At 34.5% G+C, this 26,601-nt stretch overlaps 1 protein-coding gene across 2 annotated transcripts in view; it reads left to right on the forward strand.

The window, feature by feature from the left end:
- Sec71 (ADP ribosylation factor guanine nucleotide exchange factor Sec71) overlaps positions 1 to 25,638 on the forward strand; it is a 581,865-nt gene extending 556,227 nt beyond the window's left edge. For both annotated transcript variants that reach the window (XM_090410617.1, XM_090410618.1), the window contains 2 exons: positions 10,423 to 10,540; positions 24,205 to 25,638. In XM_090410617.1, coding sequence (XP_090266743.1) covers positions 10,423 to 10,540; positions 24,205 to 24,348 — 262 coding nt within the window. In that variant the 3' untranslated portion in view covers positions 24,349 to 25,638. The remainder of the gene's footprint in view (positions 1 to 10,422; positions 10,541 to 24,204) is intronic.
- Positions 25,639 to 26,601: the final 963 nt, after the last annotated feature.

Raw genomic sequence — 26,601 nt, forward strand, 5'->3', positions numbered from 1 at the left:
TATGGTGAACATTATGATCAATGAGTCTGCTTGGAAGCTGCTTTCAAAAGTGCCTTTGTCCAATAACACCATCAGTTGCAGAATACAGCACATAGCGGAGGACCTCAATGATCAATTAATTGAAAAAATAAAAGGGAAGGAATTTGGGTTTGCAGCTGGATGAGGCCACAGATAATAATAATGATGCTCACTTGATTTGCTATGTACAGTTTATAGATAGTAATAACATTGTAGGAGACCTTCTCTTTTGTAAAAGTATCACTGCTAGTGCTAAGGCTCAAGACTTGTTCGAGATCCTTGATACTTTTATATCCAAAAATAATTTGAAGTGGACTAAGTATGTTGGTGTCTATACTGATGGTGCTCGTTCTATGTCCGGCTGTTATGGAGGATTGCAGGTACTTATTCAAAGCAAAAACCCCTGATGCACTGTTTACCCATTGCGTTATTCACAGGGAAGTGCCCGCATCAAAATATCTGAGTCCTACATTGAATCAGGTCTTAGAATATGTAGTGAATGTAGTAAACTTTATAAAAACTCTGCCATTGAAGGCAAGGTTTTTCAAAAAACTGTGAAGATATGGGATCCGAGCACATCTTTGTTGTACTACAGCACTTCGCGATGGCTCTCTCATGATAATGTTTTGTTTCGTACATTTAAACTGCGACATGAAATTTACATTTTTCTTAAAGAGGAAGACCACAAGTATACCGAAAATTTTGTGAATGAAGATTTTTTGTAAAACTAGCATACTTATGTGATATTTTTGAAAAGATGAATGCTCTGAATCTCTCCCTGCCAGGATGCAACATGTACCTTTTAAAGTTGATTGAGAAAATTTCAGCTTTTATAAAAAAAACTAAAACTATGGAAAAGAAAAATGAATGAAGATGGAGGCAATGAATGTTTCCACTTGTTGCAACAGTTTTTGACCCCCAATGGAGTTGATTTCTCTCGAGGTATGAAATCCATTTTTTAAGAACACTTATCACAGCTTATCACCTGGTTTGAGAAATATTTTCAAAATTATATCAATAAATTTGCATGGATTCAAGATCCATTTAATGCCAGTGCTCTATTTAAATTTACTGCTGCAGACAAAGAGAATCTTATTGAGTTGTCCTGCGACAATACATTGCAAACAAAATTTAGCAGCATGGAATTAACTGAATTTTGGATATCAGTAAAAGATGAATATCCCCTTCTGAGTGAAAAAGCTCAGAGAATTTTAATTCCATTTGCGACTTCTTATTTGTGCGAAGCTGGATTTTCGGCGGTCACTGTGATAAAAACTAAGTATCGTGCGAAAATCAATGTGGAGAAGGAAATAAGGGTGGCTGTGTCTAGTTTGATTCCAAGATTTGAGAAAATGTGCTGTTGATCAACAGGCTCATCCATTCCACTAATGATAATTAGTTGAATTTGTTCAATTACTTTTTTTTGTGATCTTAAATACATGTTTGATTTATTTTTACCTAACCCTTTAATTAAAAAAAATTCGCTATTTTGCAAAATGTACTTGTTAGAATTTGACATGGGCGCCTTGGGAAAACCTGGATTCAGCAAGGGCGCCAAGAATCGAAAAAATTTGGGAACTACTGCCTTAGACAGATCATAGAAAAATATAAAGAATTCAGACTCCCTCTGATAATGTGTTTCTTAGACTACTCTAAAGCTTTTGACTGTGTGCAGCATGTGAAACTGGGAAGTAATGAAAAGAATGGGTTTTCCTCAACACACTATCAGGTTGATGGCCAACTTGTATAGGGAGCAAGAAGCCACGGTAAGAACAGGTGTTGGATTGACTGACTGGCTTCAAGTTGGAAAAGGAGTTAGGCAAGGATGTTTACTTTCTCCTCACTTGTTTAGTATCTATGTCGAGGACATCATGCGTGAAGCATTGGATGATCTCAGGGCAGTTAGGATAGGAGGTAGACTGATCAGTAATCCGAGGTATGCTGATAATACAGTACTCCTTTGTAATGACATAGAAGAACTAGGACTAATTCTTGACAAAGTTAACAAGATCAGTAATAACAGGACTTCAACTCAATCCTAGCAAGACAAAGATTATGGTTCTCAAAGGAAATAATACAAAGAGAAGCTCTTGAGAAACAATTACCTTAATGGAGAAAGAATTGAGGAAGTCAGCAAGTTTGAGTACCTGGGATCCATTATTAATGTGAAGAATTGCTGTTCAGAAGCATCAGAAGAAGGTTAGGAATGGCTAAAACAACAGTCAGAGACCTGTCTAAAATCTGGAAGGATGAATCTGTCTCCATGGGAACAAAGTTGAGGATTTTGGATGCAGTTGTTTTTCCAATAGCGACTTATGGATGTGAGACTTGGAACCTAAAGATCTGCTTTGAAATGAAGGACCAATGAGTGGCAGCCATAAGAAGGATCCTCAGTCATAGGGATGAATTTCCAACCAGGAACATCATCCTTACCTTCAACAAACCAAAATCACCACCATCTGTCAAAATGGGTTATCTCAGCTGTCCAGTAAGGTCCTACATCACAAACCATTTGAATTGCTTTAAATGTTAGAAGTATGGTCTCAAACTTCCTTTCATGGATCTGCCACCTGTGGCTATCGGCAGTAAAGATTGAAGAGCAAAAAACCAAAATGCTGTAATTGTAAGGTAGACTACCCAACATACCCCCAAGCATGCCAAGGTAGAAAGATGAAAAGGAGATCCAGTGGCAGTACTCTACAAAGGTATCAACAGCATAAAGGCAGCTGTTAGTGTCAACAGGGACACTAACCCTAATGTCAGCATACCTTTTCACAGTTACAACATCCCTGAATGGTATGACTTGCTTGCTGTCTCCTTGGAGCAAATCACAGAGAAAAATCAATATGGACTCACTCTTGAGGACATGCCAAAAAATGGTTCGACTACATGAATATATCTATTCCCCCTCCCCCTGCACACACACACACACACAAGAAGATAAAACAGTTAATATACACACTGCCCTAGAGGGAGTCCAATTTGACAATTTGTCCCGATGAAGTTACGGACACTGGCCATTCACAATTTTTCAAAAAATATTCAAGTGCTCATTAAAACAAGACCTCTGAACATAGGAAGCCAGATTATGCTACCAAAAAGAAATAATGAAACCATTTCTACAATTAAATTGTTGTGGATTCCATCAACAACATCAAGGCTCTTTCACAGAAGTATAAATCAGTATGCTTATGCCTACAGGTAACATACCCGAAGCCCAGTGATGATTGAGCATTACAAAATATAACTCATTTATAAAGAGGATTGTGGATGCGCCTGCTCATGGAGGAGTTGCCATCCTAGTAGCAGACCACTTTCCCTTCCAAAACGTACCACTTAATACAAGATCTAATGCAGTTGCTATCCAACTAAGTCAGAATTCTTATAACATTATTCTGCATCTACCTTCCACTTAACTGCAAATATCTCTCAGGATGAAATTGATGAAGTCATATTGCAGTTATTAATTGTGGATTTAAATGGATATAGCATTGTGTGGGGCAGTGCCCAAACTAATATCAAAGGAAGAGGTTTTCCTCTTGATCACAGAAAGCAACCCCTTCTTGCATATGCCTACCTGAACATTCACTGCCACCAATTTAACTGTCTGCTCACCCTTCCTTTTTCTATTCTTCAAGCAGGGAATGATGAGAACTTATTTGGAATTAATCACTTTCTCATAATATCCACTTTTCTGTGTGGGCAGCCATGTATTATATCACAGATGTCACAATGGAAAATTGAGCAAACCGACTGGTCTACTTTCTCTTCTTCAGCAGCATTACAGTGAACTATGTGATAGAGTGTATTACATAAGCTGCAACAACTACAGTTCCTGAAATGTCCAGTCATTTTCCACATTTCTCTAAGCCATATATTTTTTTTTTTGTTTTTTTTTTTTTCACAAAAAAAACCACATTTTTTTTGTGCATCGATTTGCACATCGATTTGTGCAAATCGATGCACAAAATCAGAATAAAACTGATTTTGTGCATCGATTTATTACTATGGATGAGACTTGGATTCACCATTACACACAAGAATCCAAATAGCAGTCAAAACAGTGGACAGAAGCCGGTTCCATCAACAGGAAAGGTCATGGCATTGGTGTTTTGGGATGCTAAAGGCATTTTATTTATTAATTATCTTGAAAAGGGTAAAACAATAACTGGGAAATATTTTTCCGATCTTTTAGCCAGACTAACGATTTGTGAGAAAAGACCCAGTTTGCAGAAGGAAAAAAATCATCTCATTAGGACAATGTACCTGCCCACAAAGATGTTTTGGCAATGGGAAAATTGAGGGATCTGCACTATGAATTGTTGGAACATCCACTATATTACCCAGATTTGGTTCTCTCTGACTTCTATCTCCTCCCTGAACTAAAACTCTTCCTCACTGGTCAGTGTTTTTCTTCGAATAAGAGGTGATTGCAGCTGTAGAGAGGTATTTTGCAGATCTTACTGAGAACCACTACGGGGATGGGATAATGGTGCTGGAGCATTGCTGGAATAAATGTATTATTCTTAAGGGAGATTATGTTGAAAAATAAAAATAATTTTGAAATTATAAAATTTGTTTTTTCATTGTTAGGCCGAGAACTTTTCAGACCACCCTTGTATGATGACCATTTATTTATTGTGAATATTAACTTTCTGACATAGGATTGCTAAGATATTGAAAAGAGAGTTTGTTTTCTCTGTTTGGTCTGTGAGAATCAACAATTCATAACAGCTATTGGCCAGTGAAATCTAATTTAAGCACTAATAAAAGAGAATCATGTGGACTTCTGGACAACCTTCTGTTATCTTTTAAGTAGTGCATATCAAGGCAAATCTGATGCCAAAGATTATATTCTAATATGGTCTGTTAAAATTTTCAAAACTTTTAAGTTTCTTTCTATATTTGGCTATAAAATATAGATGGATCCATTATATCCTCCACTATAATAATTTTTATTTATTTTTTAAACATTTTCAATCATTAGACAACAATCACCAGGCTATTATTACTATTCTTATTATTTTACTGCATCTCTGTGGGGTCCAGAGACTCATTGTGGGAGACCCAAATTAAGGATTATACACACAAATTCTATCATACCTCTTCTTGAATCCATTCACCACCACCACCACCAGGGAACTCACAATCAATTCTAGTAATTCATTCCACTTACCACTCTCCATGCCAAAATGTGGTCTACACACTCCTACTGACCACACTCTTACACAACTTCCATGGATGATCCCCTAGTTCTCTGACTGTTTGTCATATATTGAAAAATTTCAGTTCCATCAATTTTATAAAACCCCTTTAATATCTTGAAAGTTTCTATGTTAATTTAGTCACAGCATCAGTTATTTTCTTATTCTGCTATGTTTTGGTTTTGTTTATGCTTATACTTCTGTGAATGACACTGTTATTAAAGATCAAAACATAGGGTATAATTTTAATTAACAAAAGTTATTTTCTAAAATGGTGTGAGTCCCATTAAATATAGTCACTGCAGTTCATCTAAAAATTAAACCTCCCTCTAAAATCCCCCACTCCAAAAAAAAAATTAACTCAAAACTCACATACAAAAAAAACTTTATGTTCCCTTCACCAACATCCATGGTGTCAACAATAACTTAAATTTTGTGCATCATCATTATCTTCAGTCATCCAAACCTGATGTTCTGTTTCTGACTGAACCTGAAATTTCTACTAAATCCCACAGCTCATCTTAATTGTCCAAATTACATCTTGTATGACTCTTTCCACCACAAGGCAGTACTGGTTGTGCATTCTGATATTCTTTGCCAAAGGATGCCTAACCTAGAATCTCATCTTTTTCACCACCTGTGTCATAAAATTTCTTTGATACATTTTGTTTCATTCATCTGCTGCTTCTACCGTTCTCCCAATTATGAAAATCATAAATCTGTTCAACCTGTTCTGACCTTTTTGACTTGCCTACCTTCAAAGCTCAATTTTATACAGTCAGAATTTCCAAACACTGAAGTCATCCTTCTTGGTAGAATATTTGAATGTCCATAATTCTAATTGGCTCCATTTTTTGAAACTGATCAATCTGGAAGAAAGGCAGAGATTTTTGCTGTAAGCAATGACTTAAAACAGATCATTCATCTTCCTAACCAAATTCATTACAATCCTCTTCATTCCTCCAACATTCTAGATCTTTTCTTAACTAGATCTCCTTCCAGGTATTCTGTTCAGGTAACTGCTCCTCTTGGCAGTTCATCTTATTCAGGTTTCATCTTTGTTGAATGGCTTTTTTTTTTTTTTCAGCCATTCAGAACTTCAGATGCTGCAGCACAGAACTTCTTAAACTGTGAGTCGCAACCCCAAATGGGATCGCATGTGGAGGTTGCGAAAAATTTGGCAACAGTAAAAGGTTTCCGAACACGAAACGATCAAAAATTAATTCAAAATCAAATGTGTAATGAATCCGAGGTGTTTCTGGCAGCGCTTACCTGTGTTGCATTGTGCCATTTCATTGCAGCCTTGGTTCTGAACATACAACATGAGAACTCTGCACTGAGTATGGTGTCACATCACGCAACGCCAACGAACTCTGCCAGAAACACCTCGGCTCAGATTCGAGACTATTGTATTGTAATTCTTTATATGTAAATGGTAAAATTATATGTATAACCAAAGAATTGTTTTAAAATAAATTTCTTTATGATTTATTAGTTTGATTTATAAATGTTTGATTCGTATACCTATTTTTATACCTATATACCCAGGGTCATGTAAAATTTTCTCGGGAAAAATGGGGTCGCATAAAAATTTCTCGGGCAAAAAGGGGTCACAAGTGGGAAAAGTTTAAGAAGCTCTGCTCTAGCATTACAACAGTGCTAAGTGGTATAACCTGCATGACTTTTACTCCTCTTTTCCATGGTCAACATACTGTTTTCATTCTTCAGATCCAGATACTTGTTGGGATCTTGTTACAGAAATAATCCATATTGGAATGGAAACTTTCATTCCTCACTCTGTTCAAATTCCCCAACCTATATCTAAACCATGGTTCTCCAAAAAGTATACCAGGGCTGTCCAAGAACAGCAAACAGCATTTCACAAGTAGCTTGAGACCAAAACACCAGCTTCATTCACAGCCTACAGTTACCTGCAACACTTGCAAAATCACCATTAAAAAGGCAAAGTTTGAATTCAACAAGGAAATGTAAACTTGCTGCTTTGTGCCACCAGCAGTCATGTCTTCTAATCCCTTGCCAAAGCCATCAAGCACAACTTTTATCCATCTGTTCTTCCTCCTCTATCTCACCCTAATGGTAGCATTGTAACATCACCTAAAGACAAGACTGATGCCTTGGCTTCATTCTTCTTGTCCGACTCCTACATAGATTACCACCATGTAAATTACATCTTTCCTTGATCAGAACATTTCATCTCATGCCTCTTGTGACCTGCCAGAAAGACATCAGAAGAATCTTAAATAACTTGGATACTACACAGCAGCTAGTCCTGGCAAAATTTCACCCATTTGCTAAAAAATGTGCTTCTGAACTAACAACTGTTCTCTATCATCTATTCAGCTGGCATCCACCATTCCACATAGAAGAAAGCTCATACAACCAGTCCCCCCCCCCAAAAAAAAGAGAAATGTTTACCATCAAGCTATCGAACCTGTCATCAGTTTTGTCAAAAGTAAGGAAGAAAGTGATCAGCAATCAACTTATTCAACACCTTGAGAACTGTGATCTAATTAGTGACCACCAGTATGGATTTTGCCACTCTAGATCCACGGAAGATCTGGCCTACATCTTTCACATTTGGACCCATTCCATGGAACGGTTTGGAGAAACCTGCCGTTGCTCTTGATATCTCCAAGGCTTTTGATGGGGTCTAGCATGTCTTGGCTATCAAGGGCTTCTCAACAAGTTACCATTTGGACTGTCTTCATCCTTGTTTTAAATGGATCACCATATTTCTCTCAGATCGATCCCTACCTGTAATGGTGAATGGCATTCTCTCTTCAGGCTTTCCTGTGAATGCTAGTTTTCCTCTGTCATTTCACCTGCCCTCTTCCTGATTTACATAAACAACCTACTCTCATTGATTGCAAACCCTATTCCTAGTTTTGCTTATGATAGCACATTTCATTCGTCCTACTCGTATGACAAGCCTTGTAGTGCTCAAACACTTCAAGATTATCAATAATAAGTGTCCCTGATCACCATAGTATCCTTGATTGGCATGAAGGCAACTTTGGTGCTTCCAAAATGCAGTTTTGCTTGTTTTCCAATAAAAAAAAAGAGACATCAGATCTTCTCCCCTTACTTTTGATAATGCTTAGCTTAACAGTTAAGACTAAATCTCACCTCTTGGACTGGCTCTCACTCTAAACATTTCCTGGGACAATTATATCACTTCTTCCAAAAACATGGCCTCTTTTTCTGGTCAAGATGCTATTTCTCTGCCAAACAGTTGTCTGTATAAATCCCAAATCCAACCAACATTGTAATACTGTTCTCATGTATAGCGTGGTGCACCTAAGACCTTCCTAAAAATTCTTGATGCTGTTCAGAAAATGGCAGTTCAGTTGATTAATAACACTTCTTTTCAATCACTTTCCCATAGAAGATCAGTTTCTATATTGTTTCTCTTCTGTAGATATTTCCATGGCTATTGTTCAACAGAACTAGCATCCATTATGTCTCCCATTTCTGCCAGATCTAGAAGAACTTGTTGAGCAGCTGTAGCATCGAACTGCAAACTCGCTGAACATGCTACTCCCAGTCATCTTTCATTCCTTCCATCTCGATTCTGTGGAACAGTCTCACTCGTGAAGCAAACAATTATAATCTTCAGCCTTTTGTGTGTGGCAGGAAAAAAAAAAAATCACTTGCTATCAAATAACAGTATGTTAGGTGGTACATGAGATTTTGTTACTAAGTGTGATGAAAATTATCTACCACTTTTCTCCTTAAATGCTTGTTTGTCATGAAAGTGTGGTTTCTAAAGCAGGAGATGAATTATCTTATCCTTAGTTTACCTATTGTACTATTGTGCTATAGGTTTGCAACCTTTTATGGATGGTGCTATTGTTTAATATTTGAAAAATATTTTCCGATATTCTTTTAATACAAATAAGCAGCCAAACCAAAAGTTCCAGTTGACTGTATTACTTTAACAACAGTGAAAAATTAGTTGATCCATAATATTCACAATTTCTCTTTAATAGAAAATGCATACTTTTTTTTTCGGTCAATGGTTGACCAACAAAAGGAACCAGCATATCTCATTCTTTTGTCAGCACCAGTTGCATTTTTGTTACATTTCATTTCAGTTGACTAACCTAAAATAATATCATTTTCTATATATACAGGGTGTTCGGGATAAATTTGACATATTTATAATTAATTATATTTTTCCGTAAGTTACATGTATTAACACACACTTCTCTTCATTTAAAAGTTTGGACCCTTCTTCATTCATATACAAGATGTCAGAAAGGATGGATAGCTGGAACCCACCTGAATCATGGAAGAGAATAACTTGTATCATGATGATTCGTGCCCGCCATCAAAATAAGGATATTACGACTGCTGCCCAATGCTCCCTGAATACAGTAAAAACAATCAGGCATGAACTAGAGACTTGCAATGGTGACTACGAGGATGTAGCAAGAAGAAAGATCCCTAGCAGACGATCTGATTGCGTTCGTACAGCAGAATTCCTCGCAAATCTGCAGGAACAGGTGTTGAAGAACCCTGGCATTGGAATTCGGGCTTTGTTCGTGGAGTTGCTAACTGTAGTCAAGCCCTGGATAACAAGGGTAGCCAATGGTAGGCCGTATGTATGGCAGCAGGATTCGGCCCCTTGCCACACCTCTGGGAAAAGTCAAAAATGGTTGTCTGAAAATTTCTACGACTTCAGCAGTCCAAATGTTTGGCCTCCAAACTCCTCAGACCTTAACCCCATGGATTATTTTGTATGGGGCGCAGTTGAAAAAGACACCAATCGCACTTCCAGTAATACAAAAGCCCAGTTAATGGATAAAATTAAAACAGTTTTTGCGGCCCTTCCCAGGGAGACTGTAGCATCAGCTTGTTCGAGGTTCCGAAGCAGAATTGAAGCTGTGATCGATGCTAATGGTGGTTATTTTGAGTAAATCTTGTTGATAGTATTGTAATTAACTCTGCCTGTAATGTTTTTTTGTCAATTCATTAAATTTAATAGATGCAAAGAAGATTTTCTTTTTCCTTACAAAACTGTCAAATTTATCCCGAACACCCTGTATATATATATATATCATTGTATCAGTTTCTTTTGAAATTGATACTTCAGTGTATTTTGTTTTCTTCATGATCTTCATATTTAAATGTTCTCTCCTTATGTTTTTGTTTACTAAATTCATATATCATTGTGTAGTGTATGTAGGGATGCTCTTGAATATTACTTAAGCTTGACTGCTGAGAATCATCGAGAATCATGGATGAACCTTCTTTTACTGTTTTTATCCCGAATACATAAATTGGATGATGATAGGGTAAGCTTGACTCTAATGTTTATAAAAATATTATTTTAAAAACCAAAATCTGTTGTAATTGGCCATTTATTGTTATTCATTAAATGAATCATAAACCTGATATTTTTTTAAATGTCTTAGCCTTTATGTGAAATTATATCTTAATATAAGAGTGACAGAAAAGTTTTTGGGAAATGTCTGTATATTGTATTTTCATTGTACATAATAATTACATTATATCATATTTCAATTAAATAACCTAAGATTGGCTGATGATATTCTTATTATTGCAAACAATATGAAAGATTTAAAAGAAATGATAGACGATCTAACAACTAAATCACTAGAAACTGGATTAGACATTAATTCTGAGAAAACCAAAATAATGACAAACCGAAAAGGATAAGATGAAAGACACAACATTATTAAGGTAAACGATAAAGAAATTGAAATAGTAGATGGGTATGTATATTTAGGAAAATTGTTAATAGTGAAGAAACAAGGAGTCATGGAAGAAGTGAAAAGAAGAATAGGAATGTTATGACATATGGAGCAGAAACCTGGCCAGTCAAAAAAGGAAATAATAGATAAAATGCAAAAAAAAAAAAAAAAAAAACAGAAAGAAGAATGGAAAGATGTCTGCTAAACATAAGACTCAGAGATAAAATCAGAAATGAAGAAATAAGAGCTGAACAATTTTTAGATATTGGAGAAAACATACTTTGAAAGAAATGGAAATGAGTGGGATACATCACAGGAAGGACAATAGATGGACAAAAGTTTTACTGGAGTGGTGGCCATATGAAGGCAAAAGATCAGCTGGAAAACCTGAAAGAAGATGGTTAGATGATATAAGAAAAACAATTGGAACTTTTTGGACCAACAAACTCAGGATAGAAACAGATGGAGAGAATTAGGAGAAACCTATAGCCAGAAATGACTGTGAAAAAGGATTAAAAGAAGAAGAAGAAAATATCATATTTCAAAGTTTGTTCTTGTGAGCAGTATGATTTATGAATCCTTTGTGGTTATTTCAATTAATTCTGCTGAGAATCATGGATGAACCTCTGTTTGATGATCATGTTCTCAATCTGAGAACATGATGCATTCAAACTTGGCCATATTGTTGTCTAAGCCCCAAATGTATAAAGTCACTGGGTTGACAGTAGTAGAATTATTCTCTTTAATGAAGAGCATGGATTTGCTAATGATCGTGTTTTAGCAATCTACTTACTTTTTTATAACAAGGTGACAAATACATTGGACAAGGGGGATGCATATACAGTAGTATATTTAGATATTGCAAAGGCTTTCAGTAGATCGCCACATGACCAACTTGTAGTTAAATTGGAAGAGATGAGGGTTGGATGTAGATTAGTGGATTGGAGATTGGCTGTCTGATAGGTATTAGCAGGTTGTGTATGGAAGTGATGTCCCAGAAGAGGAAAGTCACTAGTGGTATGCCCCAGGGGTTTATTTTGTACACAAATGACATTGGAAAGGGCAGCTTAAATGGTGATATACAGTTGTTCGCAGATGATGCAAAGTTGGGGAGTGTTATGAGAAGTAGAACAGATGTTGTAGCTTTGCAAGAGGACCTAAATAGACTATCTGAGCGAGTGTGTAAGTGGGGATGTCAGGTTTTAAAATTTGAAGAGCAAGGATGCAGAGTATAGGATTGGTTGGGATATTTTAGAGGAGGTGGAGGAGATGAAAGATCTAGGTGTGATGGTAGATAGGGACTTGAAATTTTGTAGACATTTTGGAGAACATTGACATTAGAAGTAAGGATGTTTTGATTCCATTGTACAATGCTTTGATCAGGCTGTATATGGGTTACTCTGCACTGATTTGGTCACCAAGTTTTCAAAAGGATGTTGAAGAGGGTTTAGAGACAATTGATTTTCTCTGAACCCTCTTCGAAGTTACTTTCTGGTCTCTGGACTGTGGAATATGAGGACAGATTGAGAGAATGCAAATTACACTCTAGCGGATAGAAGGATGAGGGGGAGACATGATTGAGATGTATAAGTTGGTAAGAGGTAATTACCAGATTAATGTGGATGAGATTTTTCATAGAATATCTAGAAACAGAGAAAATGAGAGGTCATCCCTGGAAGCTGTATAAGATGGGTGTGAGCAAGGGATGAGGAGTTGATTTTTTACAATAGAGAGCAGTGGGTGATTAGAATGCATTGCTGAAGTGTGGTGAGTGCAGGGACAGTGAATGCATCTAAGTTGAGGTATCATGAGCTGTGCATATGAGATTGGAACCTCTCATGATGAGTCTCTTGACTCCATGGAGGTCTGTTGATAATAATAATAATTATTATTATTATATAGTAATATAATACATATAATTACAGGTAACCCTCGTATAACGCGGATGGTAGGTTCCATAGAAATGGCGTGTTATATAAATCGCGTTATGTGAGACTTAGCTAACATAGAAAAAGTGGGGTTAAGTTCCGAAATTGTTTTTTTTTTTAATTACATAAACAATAATGACATATCCAACCAAAATATATTTTTATTTAATTCAGTTAATTTATGTAAGTTAAGAAAACATAAACTATGAGACAAATACATAGTATAAAATTATAAAAATTACAAATTGTACATAAACTTCATTGCACACAATGAATAAATGTTTTAGACACAATAAAATAAAGTGCATAGTTTAATCGTCATTACTGTCTTCAGAAATAACATTTCGTAGATGTTCTTTATTTACGAGTGGCCGGACATCGTCTACACTTGAAATCTCTTGGACATCATTTGTATAATTCTCATTGCATACTTCGGCTGGTTTAGTTATCAAGAAGTCAGTAATAAGACCTTGCTTACCACTATGCTGCAATTTTTTATTAAGTTCATAATATGGCGCCTAAACAAATATCCATTTGTCTTGTGAATTTTCTCGAGTGCTCCATTGAGGAATCATTATTCGTAAAATAACTTCCTAACCTTCTTGCCAAGTCCAATCCTTCTGCTAATTTCTTTAAAGGATTCATCACAATTAGAATCTTCGGCAGAACTTTCCCTACCATTTGGTTTGATGGCATCTATTAATTGTACCAGTTCCTTCTCATTTAAATCTGTTTCCCCATCAATTAATTCACTAATTTTGTTTTCAACCATATCGCAAAAGTCCTCTTCACCAAAAGGGCGTGCGACGTTTATTATATGACTTAGCTTGGATCCACTGGAGGTACGAAATTTTGTTCAAGGAACGGCTTCAGGCCATATTTTTTTACAGCAAGCATTCAGCGTAGAGGGTTGTAATTCCTTAATGGACAGAAAAATAATTTTCACACAATTCAATATTGAAAACTCTTTCCATGCTTGAAACAGTGTCATGTTTGGATTAGATTCCATTTTTTCCAAATTTAATTGGAATGTTCGACGAATATAATATGACTTAAATGTTGATATTATTCCTTGGTCAAGTGATTGAATAAGTGAAGTAGTATTAGGTGGCAAAAAAGTTATTTTAATATTTGGATGGTTTAGATTTGTTGGGTGGCCTGGTATGTTATCTAAAATGAGTAGAATTTTGAAGTCCATATTCTTTTTCTTTGTGTAACTTTCTACATCGGGTACAAAACACTTGAAAAACCAATTTTCAGACATGCTAGCTGTAACCCATGCCTTTTTGTTGCCCCGCCAATAAACAAGTAGGGTGGACTTGTCGAGCCCTTTCATCGCACGAGGATTTGCAGATCGCTTAATAAACATCAGTTTTGTCATGTAATCACCTGATGCATTACTACAAAACAGTAGAGTAATTCTATCTTTGGAAACTTTGAATCCAGGAGCTGATCTTTCATTTTTCGAAATATAGGTGCATTTTGGCATTTTTTCCAATATAACCCACATTCATCTGCACTATAACCACCTTCTTCAATGATTTTTAAAAGTTCTGCTGGGTATTTCCGGGAGCTTTAACATCTTCTGATGCTGATTCTCCCTGGATTTTAAGATTATACAAAGAAAACCATTTTTTAAAGTTTTCAAACCAACCCTTACTGGCACAAAATCCATGCTGAGAGATTTCTTCTGAAGAATTTTGATCAAGTTCTTTTAAATGTTTATAAACTTTGAGAGCTTTTTGCTTAATAAGATGTCCATCCAAAGGAATTTTCTTTTGAGCGCAATCTTCTATCCATATCATTAGAGATTTCTCCATTTTTTCTATTAGAATATCGCGTACACAAGCAATGCACTTTGCACTTACCGTTGACCCAGCAATAAACACTTTCTCTGATTTTATGTTCATTTTGTTTGATTGTTCGAATTGTTGATTCATTTAAATTCAGAGTCTTTGCAGCAACAACTGGTTTTTCTTCAATTTTCAGCCGATCCAAGATTTTAATTTTTTTCTTCGAGAGAAATTAATTTCCTCTTCAATGTTGGTTTTTTCCCTTTCGTTGCAGTTTTAGTGGCCATTACAATAAAAATAAACTTTTTCATAAAAAAAAGCATTACATATTGTATGTAGCTCACCAGAAAATAAACTGCTCATCTTGAGAATAACACACTTATGATTTTTAATGCGCTTTCCTGTCAGAAAACGAAAACAATTTTCAACAATAAACACTTTATAGAGTAAACCTTAGATGGCGATCCTATGACACTCGTGCCAGGGGTGGCACGTCCAAGAATTTTGCTGGCACCTCAACGATTTACAGGGGATATCCTTTTATACGCTTATAAATTATTCAACTTTTATTATTATTATGATACATACAAGTTGACTTAAGTATAAAGAGCTAATAAGCTTCATTTCGGCAATGAAAACATTACTTAAATTAAGGGGATATTAAATCCCACATAGTTTTAAAACCGAATAAGAAACTCAAAGATTGGAATCAGAGAGTTTCTTGCCGAATATAGTAAACTATAAAGTATCGGCGACACTAGCGTTAGCCAATGCAAGTGATCCTAGTACGTAGTACAATACCGGACGACTCGTTGCAATGGTGGGGGAAGTTCAGATCGCTATTCTTAGGTATTTTCCATAATGTAAAAACACATTTCCAGGAAATGTATGCTGTTATTACATTATGGAGGGAGGTCACTACCCAGACCGGTTTCAGCCTTTTTTGAGGCTTTATCAGTGAGTAGCTAGACCTAATACCGAAGCGTATAGCGAAAAGAACTTATATACTCTGCGAACGAGTTTTCCAAACAGGTGCAACCATAAGTTCTTTTCGCTATACACTTCGGTATTAGGTCTAGCTACTCACTGATGAAGCCTCAAAAAAGGCTGAAACCGGTCTGGGTAGCGACCTCCCTCCATAATGTAATAACAGCATACATTTCCTGGAAATGTGTTTTTACATTATGGAAAATACCTAAGAATAGCGATCTGAACTTCCCCACCTTTGCAACGAGGCGTCCGGTATTGTACTACGTACTAGGATCACTTGCATTGGCTAACGCTAGTGTCGCCGATACTTTATAGTTTACTATATTCGGCAAGAAACTCTCTGATTCCAATCTTTGAGTTTCTTATTCGGTTTTAAAACTATGTGGGATTTAATATCCCCTTAATTTCAGTAACATACAAGTTGAATTTTGTTTTACACGAGAGAGCAGCTATGAAGACGTGCATATGATTGGTGTGGTATTAACAAAAGATCGCGCGACCCAAAGACAAATGACAAGTCTTGAGTTGAAATGTTAATTCTCTTCAGTCGAATTCCATAACATCTAAATCTGTCATGACAACATTCACTATTAGTTTTAACACATTCACAACAGGGTGTCATTTATCGTTCTGAAGGAACTTCTCATTACCAGCTGGCTCAACTCACACAAGGTTTCAACCCTTGGTTGAATTTTAAGGCTGCTTGTTTGCGTTTGAGGTGGGCAGACAAACTCACACACTTATTATATGGCAAGTTTCAATTCTTGGTAGAATTTTATTTGAAGTTAGCCTTTGTGATCTGTCATAATAACATCGAGAATTTCAAATGCAATAAAACAAACACTTATTTCATAATTGAAAATTGGACAATAGTTTTTATTTAGATACTGTGTTTCAGTGCAACATATGGTTTTGCTTGAGTGTATACAGCATAGTTTCTGTGAGAGGAGGACATGTGATTCATTAGTTAGCGCCATTTTTATTCCTGCTGTCTCTAATTTCACTTTGTTGAGAATTACGCAGACTGTAAAAGCCTCTGTACAGTACCTTATTCAGCGATACAATAAAACTAAATTCAATACTTATAACTACTTGCGTGATACGGGCAGACACAAATTTAACGAAGATAAAATTTGATTTTTAAGTGGCGCGGTGAAAAATATATGAAAAAAATAATAAAGGGTTACTAGAAATTGCAGACCGCGTTATATCGAAACCGCGTTGTATAAGTACTGCGTTATACGAGGGTTACCTGTATATGTCATCACGCTTCTTTTCTAGAAGTGTGATGATATAAGAAGATAAATCTTAATGAAAAGTTCACTACATTCAGAAATACTGTATCTCTTTTCTGGCATTCATTTTATCACTTCACGTCTCAACATATGTTAATATGTAAAATTTATTGGCATTTTGATAGAGTACAGCTGCTTTTAATTTGAATTTAAGAAAAGGGAATCTCTAATAAATCATTATTAACAAGTGCTATGAAGAAGTGCATATAAGTAACCTACAAAGAAATAGAGAACTATTTTTTCCTGATGAAAGTCACTTATACATGATTATTAAGATGCCAATAAATCCCACACAATAATGGATAGGTACTTTGTTATTGTTGCAGATACACACAGAAATCACAATGGCACATGATGAACATGCATTGATCCTATATTTGCAAGTATATAAGTGACCTTCATCAGGAAAAAATAGTTCTGTATTTCTTTATAGGTCTTATATGCATTTCTTCATAGCACTTGTTAATAATGATTTATTAGAATTCCCTTTTCTTAAATTCTGTACGATGCAGTATGCACATCACAGTGTTGCTACTGCTCTTTGCTTAACATTGGTTGAATGAAGCCTTCCATTCATTTGTCTTCCTGAAAATCCTTAAAATGATTTTTTTTTTATATACAGGGACAAAAACATTGTCATATTGATCAGTTCTAGAAGTTAAGGAGGGGGAAGAGAGAAATTCACATTACATGAAAATTTTCAGTGTTACTGAGCTTCCTTTTTTACAAACTTTTGTTATAAAATATATGGTACTAAATTATTGTAAGGATGCTCTGTTGCAGGGACTTCATGAAACAACTGGACAGATGTTATGTTTGTATAAACAAATGCTGGAGGTTTCAGTGGACATGATTAGTTGATAAGATGAAGTAAACATTAAAGATCAGGGAACCTTTATTGTGAAAAACATTTGTATAAATATGAAACTGTTATTCAAGGGTAAATATGATGAGTTTGTGTCGAAAAAGGCTAAATGGGGTAAATGTCAGCCCAACAAAAGAGGTCTTATTTTGTGTAGCATGGGTATTATCAGTAAAGAAATGAATTAAGATTGTTTTTTGTGAGAAAGAAAACAGTGCTATTTTTAAAGAGTACTAAGGTGAGAGCAGTGGATTAGTAGTTTAATGGAGAATCCTTAGCTCTTCGTTTTTTTTTTTTTTTTAATAATGGAGAGAGAGTGCAGGCTTGCTTCTGTGCTGTGAATGAGGAGAAGATGGATTTTATCACAACAGAAGACTTTTTTGGTATCTAGATTCCTTTCTTTCCTACTTGAATACCACAGGAAGCATGTAGTAGAATTTAAAGCACTGTTAAGAATAATCCCCACACCTAAGCTTGTCATTATGGTTTGCTATAGAATATAGCAATAGAAATCCTCTCCGGAATGCTTTTCATCAGTACACAACAACATGATTTCATTAAGAGGAAATTGAAATTGATTATGGCAAGCTGTTTCATTTTTATAGTGTGGTAATAGGAGAATTTATCATGGTTATTTATTTGAATTTCAGTAAAATCTTTGACAACATTAAAATTTGCTAATTAAAATGCACCAAAATTAAGTAATCTCATTAAGTAATTATCAATAATTACCTAATAAGATCATTGGGAACTTGCTCAGCAGCCAGACATCAGAAAATAGTGTTAGAGCAGCTTTTTTATGAGTTATGTAGCTAGAAGTGGTGAATAGGGCCTTTGTTATTTAATATATTCATAAATGATATAGGATCAAATATTAAAATTTCTCCCTTTGTTAATTATGTAAAGCTGTGCAGAATTGCCATATATTCAGATGACACTTAGTTCTTTATAAGATGATTTTATAAGCCTTTCTTTTAGTGTTACACGGTGATCAGCATTCATTTTTGAAATTATGGATTCTACAACCGTGTTAAAATAACTCTTTTTATTATCTTCTATCTTCATATCAAGATCATCATCTGGAACATACATAAATTTTACAAGACAAGCTATGTTACATTTCAAACCGTAAGCTAGAGAAACAATGATTTGATCACATGCTACTCACGTTGCCAGTAAGTAGCATGTGATCAAATCATTATTTCTCTAGCTTATGGTTTGAAATGTAACATAGCTTGTCTTGTAAAATTTATGTATGTTCCAGATGATGATCTTGATATGAAGATAGAAGATAATAAAAAGAGTTATTTTAACACGGTTGTAGAATCCATAATTTCAAAAATGAATGATTTTATAAGATTGGAATTCCAAACAAGGAAATGGAATATAAAACATATTGTGAACATATGTAAGCATACTTGATTTGGGAAAAAGATAGTTTTAGAAGGCTATAAGTTGTATTAAAAGGACAAGTTTTTGAAAGAATTAATGAATATACAAATTTTATTATTTTGATTGATAGCATTATTTGGAAATCATTTCTGTGACAACTAGCAAAGCTGAGAAGATTGTAAAATTAGCTAAAAGAAAAGCTGCACTAAATGGGAAAAGAAAGTTATTGAGACAAAGTCAAACATAAGTCTCTGATTTGGCTAATATTGAATTTTTTCTCAGAATTTTGTGGTCTTGATTTTTAATGAAGATCCAAAGAATCCAAAGACGTTTAGAGAAAATTTATTAAATGTGTATCATAATAGTTACGAGAATCAATTAGTTGTAATTTGTCACCATCCTGGTTGATCAAGTTGATTACATCTCCAACTAATAGGCTGTAGACTTGAATCCTTTGTGGCATGGACATTTGTAAATGCTTGACAAATATGCTCACCCACTTGCCGGTGCCTAACCTCAGACTGTATAAAATAAAATATTTTTTTATTTAATAAAAAATAACATTCTAAACATAAGAATATATAAGCGAGCTTTTTATTCTATGGAGCACTCTACTTTAACCTACTGTTTTTGGCTACAGTTGATTTATGATTATGACATGAAATATGATTGAAACAACATTAGCAAAAAGAAGGTATCTGTTTAATCATTGATGAAGAGGCAATCTTGGTATCAAAGGCTTACCTTGGTACCATGAACTTCTAAGTATAAGGAATCAGTATGAAAACTAAACTGACAGTTTAGAAACTAGTTTCACTTCTTTGTAAATTAAATTAAAGTTACCAAGAAATTATATTTTGTTGAATCCTTAATCCAAGTATAAGCAAACAAAGTTTGCATGTGAAGCATCTTCATGACAAAGCTCTTTGTATATCCAGGCAAATGACTTCATATTAATTGCCTAAGTATCCCACAATCCAAAGCACACATCCTTTCGGGCATGCATTACAGAAATGACCAGTACCCATACTAGTTTCAGCCTTTATTCAGATCCAGAAGAGATACCAAGGTTGAATATACAAGTAGTTAAAACATGTCACCTTATTTTAAAATACTCTGGAGTAGAGATAGTTGCAGAAAGTTTTTTTCACTTAGTTATAAATTAAATTAAAGCTACCAAGAAATTCTTGTTTAATCCTTTATCCAAATGTAAGCAATCAAAATTTGCACACTAAGTATCATCACAACAAGGCTACTTGTATATAGAGGATAATGACTTTGTACTAATTGCCTTAGTATCCCATAATGCAAAGCACACATCCTTTTGCACTTGTATAACACCATGCATTATAGGAAAGGCCACTACTCAGATTGGTTTCAATCCTTATTGATGTCACATCACCTGGAGCCAGAAGAGATACCGAGGCTTTAAAGTTGGAACTACATGTCTTCTGCATTACTTTAACCTTGGTATCACTTCTGGTTCTGACTCCCACTGATGAGACCACAATAAAGGTAGAAACTGCTCTGGGTGGTGACCTCTCCCATAATTCATAGTATTTTACTCATCCCAAAGCATGTGTTCTTTGCATTACGGGATATGAAGGTAGTCAATGCAATGTCATTAGCCTCTATATACAAGGAGCCTTGTCGTGAAAGTATTTCATGTGCAAACTTTGATTGCTTACACTTGAATAAAAGATTCAACAAGAATATAATTTTTTGATAATTTTAACCTAAACTAACAGTGTAATATAAATTATCATTAAAGTTAAAAATAAAATAATAATGAATAAAAAATCTGAGATATAAAAGTAATGAGCAGAAATACTAGGTTAAAGTAGGGTACTTCATAGAATAAAAAGCTTGCTTATGTATTCTTATATTTTAAAATAAGAAGCAACATTGAAGTTAATATTCAGAATACCATTCAGTAACTTTCTAAACTTTTTTTTTTTTTTTTTTTTTTTTTAACACTGAGAAAACAAAAGAATATGCATAGTATAAAGGGTCAGGACATTCTAGTAACAAAAAAATCAGTGTTTTATTCTTTTTCCTATTCTTATAAATAAATAAATTCTTATTATTTATTGACTTCCTTCTTGGAATGGTTCTCACAAATTAAATGTTCTCCAAACAACGATACAGCACCACTAATTACCTTATGGAACTCAAGTTGACTTTTTGGAACAAGTAATTAAAAATGTATGTGAAAGGGGGGTGATCTTGGCTGAGTACTACCTTTTTTTTTTTCTTTTTCATTGAGCAGGATTTTGCATAATTCGTTGAGTCCTGTTTTTAAGTAGTAGTTGAAAACAAAAAAGTGTGCTATTTTAAGGCATTCACCCATGCTTAGCGAAATCCTGAAATAGCTTTGAAGAATTCCATGCATTAGAGCAGAGTAGATTATATAATTCTTAATCCACCCTTAGTGTTATATGTACAATAGATTTGCAACCCTTCATAGGTAGAATCTGTTTGCAATGGTGGTGTATATATGTGTGTGTGTGTTGTGGGGGGGGGGTCTTCTGAGAATTCAGATCTCACTGTAGCTTGGTTGTTTTGAAAGTCTTTTGGAAATAAATAATTTTTTTTTTCAACCAATGTGAAACCAGCCCTCTGTGTATTGGAATCCGGCCATGAATTCTGTTAGTCTCAATCTTGTCAGCTAAGTGGACAATGTATCAACTTACGAGTTCGAATTTTGCTACAGGCATTGATGTTTTTATGATTGTCTTAAGGTGGGGAATGAATTTCATCACTCAGTGTAAGGCTGCCATCCCACTTATTGGCAGATGGAAGTGGCTTTAAAAGTTGCACGTTTGGTCTCTAGAGCAAGGTTTCTGAACTATGTAAAAAATAAATAAAAATACAAAAATATATATAAAATTAATTTAAAAATTGAAAAAATTCTTAGACTATCCACAGTAGTTAAAGAAGACAAAATAGTGGAAAGAAGGCAAAACAGTACCACTCTTCTAACTGGGGATCTTCTGTCCTATAACCATGCTTATGGTTATAGGACAGAAGTTTCCAATTATAGACCAATCTGTATAACTTCAGTTGTGGTCAAGGTGTTGGAGAGATTGGTTAGGAATAGAATACAGGATTGAGTTGATGTATGTATGGATTTGTAAAGGGTAGGTCCTGTTTTAGCAATTTACTTGCATTTTATGATAGGGTAACGAGGGTGTTAGATAAGGAGGAAATCATATACAGTGATATTCTTGGACTTTGCAAAAGCATTTGATAGATTATTACATGATAAGTTGGTGATAGATGGATTGGAGATGCTCTCTGTAATGGAGCAGTGCCTCAAAAAAGAGGTTAACCAGTGGCATGCCCCAGGGTCTCTTGGGCCTCTGCTGTTTAACTTGGTTGTAAATGATATATCGTGTGGGCTGACTGGGGATCTTCAGTTGTTTACTGATGATGCAAAATTGGAGAGAATTATAAGTAGGACTGCTGATGTTAATTCCCTTCAGGAAGATTTGAATAGACTTTTGACTTGGACAAATGAATGGGGGTTGTAGTTTTAATATTAACAAGTGCAAAGTGGATTTTGGACTCCAAAGTTGCATTTTGGAGTACAGAAATATAATGCTGTATACTATATTGACGGTGCTGTACTTCAGGAAGTGGATAAGATTCGAGATTTGGGAGCGATGGTTGACAGTAGACTGAAGTTTAGAGGACAAGTTGCAAGTGTTGCAGAGGCTGCTATGATAAGAAGTACTCTAACATGTAGGGATAAGGAAGTGGTTGTGGCACTGTATATAGCACTGGTCAGATCGCACTTAGACTATTGTGCTCAAATTTGGTCAGCTGGTTTTCAGTGTGATATGGAAACATTGGAGAGGGTTCAGAGAGAGTGACTAAGACAATATGTCAGGACTTTGGAATGCTGGCTATAGAGAGATGTTGAAGAAATGTTAATTACAGTGTTTGGTGGATAGGAGGAAAAGAGGTGATAAGATAGGAACATTTAAGTTAGCAAGAGGATTTTATCAGATTAATCCAGATGGGATTATAAAAAGAATAGAAGGTGAGAGGGTAAAAACCAGAGGCCATAAGGTTTGGTATGGTAAATATGTTCAGTTGAATGAACACTTCCTACGATGAGTCTGTCAACTCCGTGAAGTGTGCAATAATAATAATAGTAATTATTTATTTTTAATTTGTTTTGTTTAAATTTGGAAACTTGGCTATGGGCAGAGGGGGGGTTCACACTGGTTGAACAAAATTATATACTTCCTATAACACTTTCACACACATTCAATGAGATTTGAATTCTCTTTTTTTCTCTAAATCCCATCTACAGTAAGTTGTAAACCTATAAGCCTAGCCAATAAGTTGAGTGGTCGTATGCTGGGTGATGAAATTTGTTTCCCATCTAATTACGCTCACAGACACCTATGTTTGCTGCAGGAGAGCAAGTATGGTAGTCAGACTGGCAGTTTCAGCTTTAAAAATGAACCCCCTTCCCCTCTGTTTCCTTTTCTTTTTCTTTGACTTACTCACTCTTTTTTTTTTTTAAACTTCAAAGCTAATCATGACAAGAATGACTACATTTAAATTGTTTATCTGGAGATGTAAGTAACAGCAGAGAATACACAATATTAGTGAAAAATAGTTTAGTAAAATAAGATGTTATTTATGAATGTCACATTCATTACCTGTCCAAAAAAAATGTAGTAGTAGTACTTCCTCTCTTTAATATCAAGATGCACTCAACTGAAGCTCCCATAAAATAAAAAAAAAAAAAGCAAAGTTAACTATTGATCGTTATTTTAAAATGTTTTCTGTTTTACAAGGAAAAAACTCCTTTCCCCAAAAATGATTTTGAAAGCATTATCACAACACATTATAAATTTGTAACACTTTATACTTATTTTAATTCATCTTAATTATATAATAAAGTATGTTAATAATATATTGCAGAATTTGTGAAACTTATTCCTACTTTTCTTTAATTATTTTTCAGTTCCGGGCACATGCTGCTGTTTATTATACACCACTGTGTGAGATGATTTGTTTAGAACTAAAACCTGAGTTACGAGTGGTACTTAGGCGTTTCTTCTTACGTGTTGGGCCTGCTTTTAATATTGTTCATTATACTAGCAAATAGAAAATGACCTTTTATAAGTCATATGATTTCATAAACCTGTGTAGATATCTGAAGATAAAACATTCATCGCCAGACTTTGAAGAAAAGTATTAGTGTTTTTTTTTCCCTCGAGAACAAACGAAGCTTTGGTTCATCTGTTGGTAGTCTTGTTGAACTATCTGTGTATCAAAGATACAAGAACTTTATTATTTTATTTTATTTTATTTTTTTCAGTATAGTAAAAAAATGCAAGTTAATAATGTTCATGTATATTTATGTAAAAATGGAGACGTAATGGGACTGATACATACAAACACTTTGTGATCTGTTTGATGAATAGACTAGGAAAAAGTCTTAATTTTTATATATGTAAACCAAAATAATGTTTTTCAAGTGAAATGTTTCTAAAATAGTTTCTACTTATTCAGTACTCAAAGTCTACTGTACAAATATGTGAATAAGTTTCAAAGACAGTAGTGGTGTTAGTGAGATTTAATTTTCTAGACTGTCCTCTGCTTCTGGTTACCTCAAGAACGAAAGCTAGTTAGCTATGTAATACTTCCCATAACAACGTTTTAAGATTGATAAAATCTTATTGTTCAAATAGGATGGATTTGAAAATATTTAAGTAAACTGCATTTCGTTGCAAGGTTCTTATTCTCAAATAGCAAAGATAAAGTCCTGGTTTTAGAATATGCAAACACTTTAGAAATGTATAAATTTTAGCATCTTAATGGGAACCATTTTTTATATTGTGGTCGAAAATGTACAGATCTAATGACTTGATATTCTTTGAAATTTCAATAAATGGACTATGAAAAAAAAAAAAAAAAAAACGTAGGTGAGAAAATTCATCTGAAGATAATTCTGAGTACTTCAGATTTCACGATTTCACCACTTTGTATAACTTTGTTGCCTTGGCGGATACATTATTTTGAATTAAATGACAACTTCTCTTTTTACTACAGTATTATTTTTCTCTGGAGCTATGTGTATAGCAGAAAATAGTCAAGACCAAATTATTTCCCTCCCTGCATTGTTCATCATCCTCAATATTTCCATGTTATTTTCTCCTAGCCTAATTTCATTAACATAATTTTGCATACATTCCATTTGTAAAGTAGAAGGGGTAGTGGGTGTTGTACATGTAAAAATAACAAGGTGAATGAAAGCTTCTTTCTTTTGATTTTATGGAACTCTGTGCAGTTGTAGCCTCTTGATATATAGCATTTTGAAAGTTGATTGCTTGTAAAGAATATTTATGAAATGCAAAAGAGCATTATAACATGTTAATAAATTCATGAAATAGAACGTTAGAAGCACTTTTTGTTTTCTGCACAGTACAGTCATAGCCCAAAAAACAAGAAGCATTTAAATTTTTCCACATCAAATAAACTGAAGACAGATTTTACCACATAAAATAAACTGAACCTTACATTCATAGATTTTGATAAATCTTTGCTCATGTAGGTCGTAATAATGGGAGGTTATGCATTGTGGTCATTAAGTTTACACTATAAAAAAGTTCACAGAAGAAAACTAGTCCATAAAAAATGTTAAGTAATGTTGCTATTACACAACTTTTTTTAATGTTGAATATTCTTATAAAGAATATTTTGTAAAATTTAGAAAGAAATAGAAACCCAATACTAAGCACTTTTTCCAAATTGTTAGTTGAGTATTTTCGATAAGATGGCAACTTTATCACAAAGTTAATATGGACTTGTTGATGAGATAGTGAGTTCATCCATATTAATGATAATATCACTTATGAAGGCCATAAGTTTATAGCACTAATATGGGTAAGCTCACTATGTGATTAGCATATTCATACCAAAAATTTTGAGTAATGTTTCTAATTTCAAGCTGTTAATAACTTGTTTCTCAAGAATGGTTCTTATATGAACACATTTTTACACTTGGTCAAAATTTTTTAAACTTTTCATAAAATATCACGACCTGAATTCTCTTATATGAAGGATATCTGGTAAATTAAAGTACACCTTAAGAGAAGTTTCAGACTGCTTTTCCATGCCAGAAATTACAAACTTTAGCATCACCTCTTTATGATTTACTCTGGTCAAAAATTCGTTGTATGTTGCTTTCGTTACTATCTCTACTGTTCTTCAAATTCAGATAAACCCTTTGATCTCTTTTATTATTTATCTCTTAAGGTTTATTCAAATGAAGAGATCATCTTCCTTGGGGACTTCAATGTTTATCATTGATTTTCCATTCCTGTTTTCACAAATCCCTTCTAGCCTGTTTTCAGGC

The sequence above is a fragment of the Typopeltis vanoorti genome, chromosome 20 (genome assembly GCF_054136105.1).
Source record: "Typopeltis vanoorti isolate ZY-2024b chromosome 20, IOZ_Tvanoo_1.0, whole genome shotgun sequence".
Taxonomy (NCBI): domain Eukaryota; kingdom Metazoa; phylum Arthropoda; class Arachnida; order Uropygi; family Thelyphonidae; genus Typopeltis; species Typopeltis vanoorti.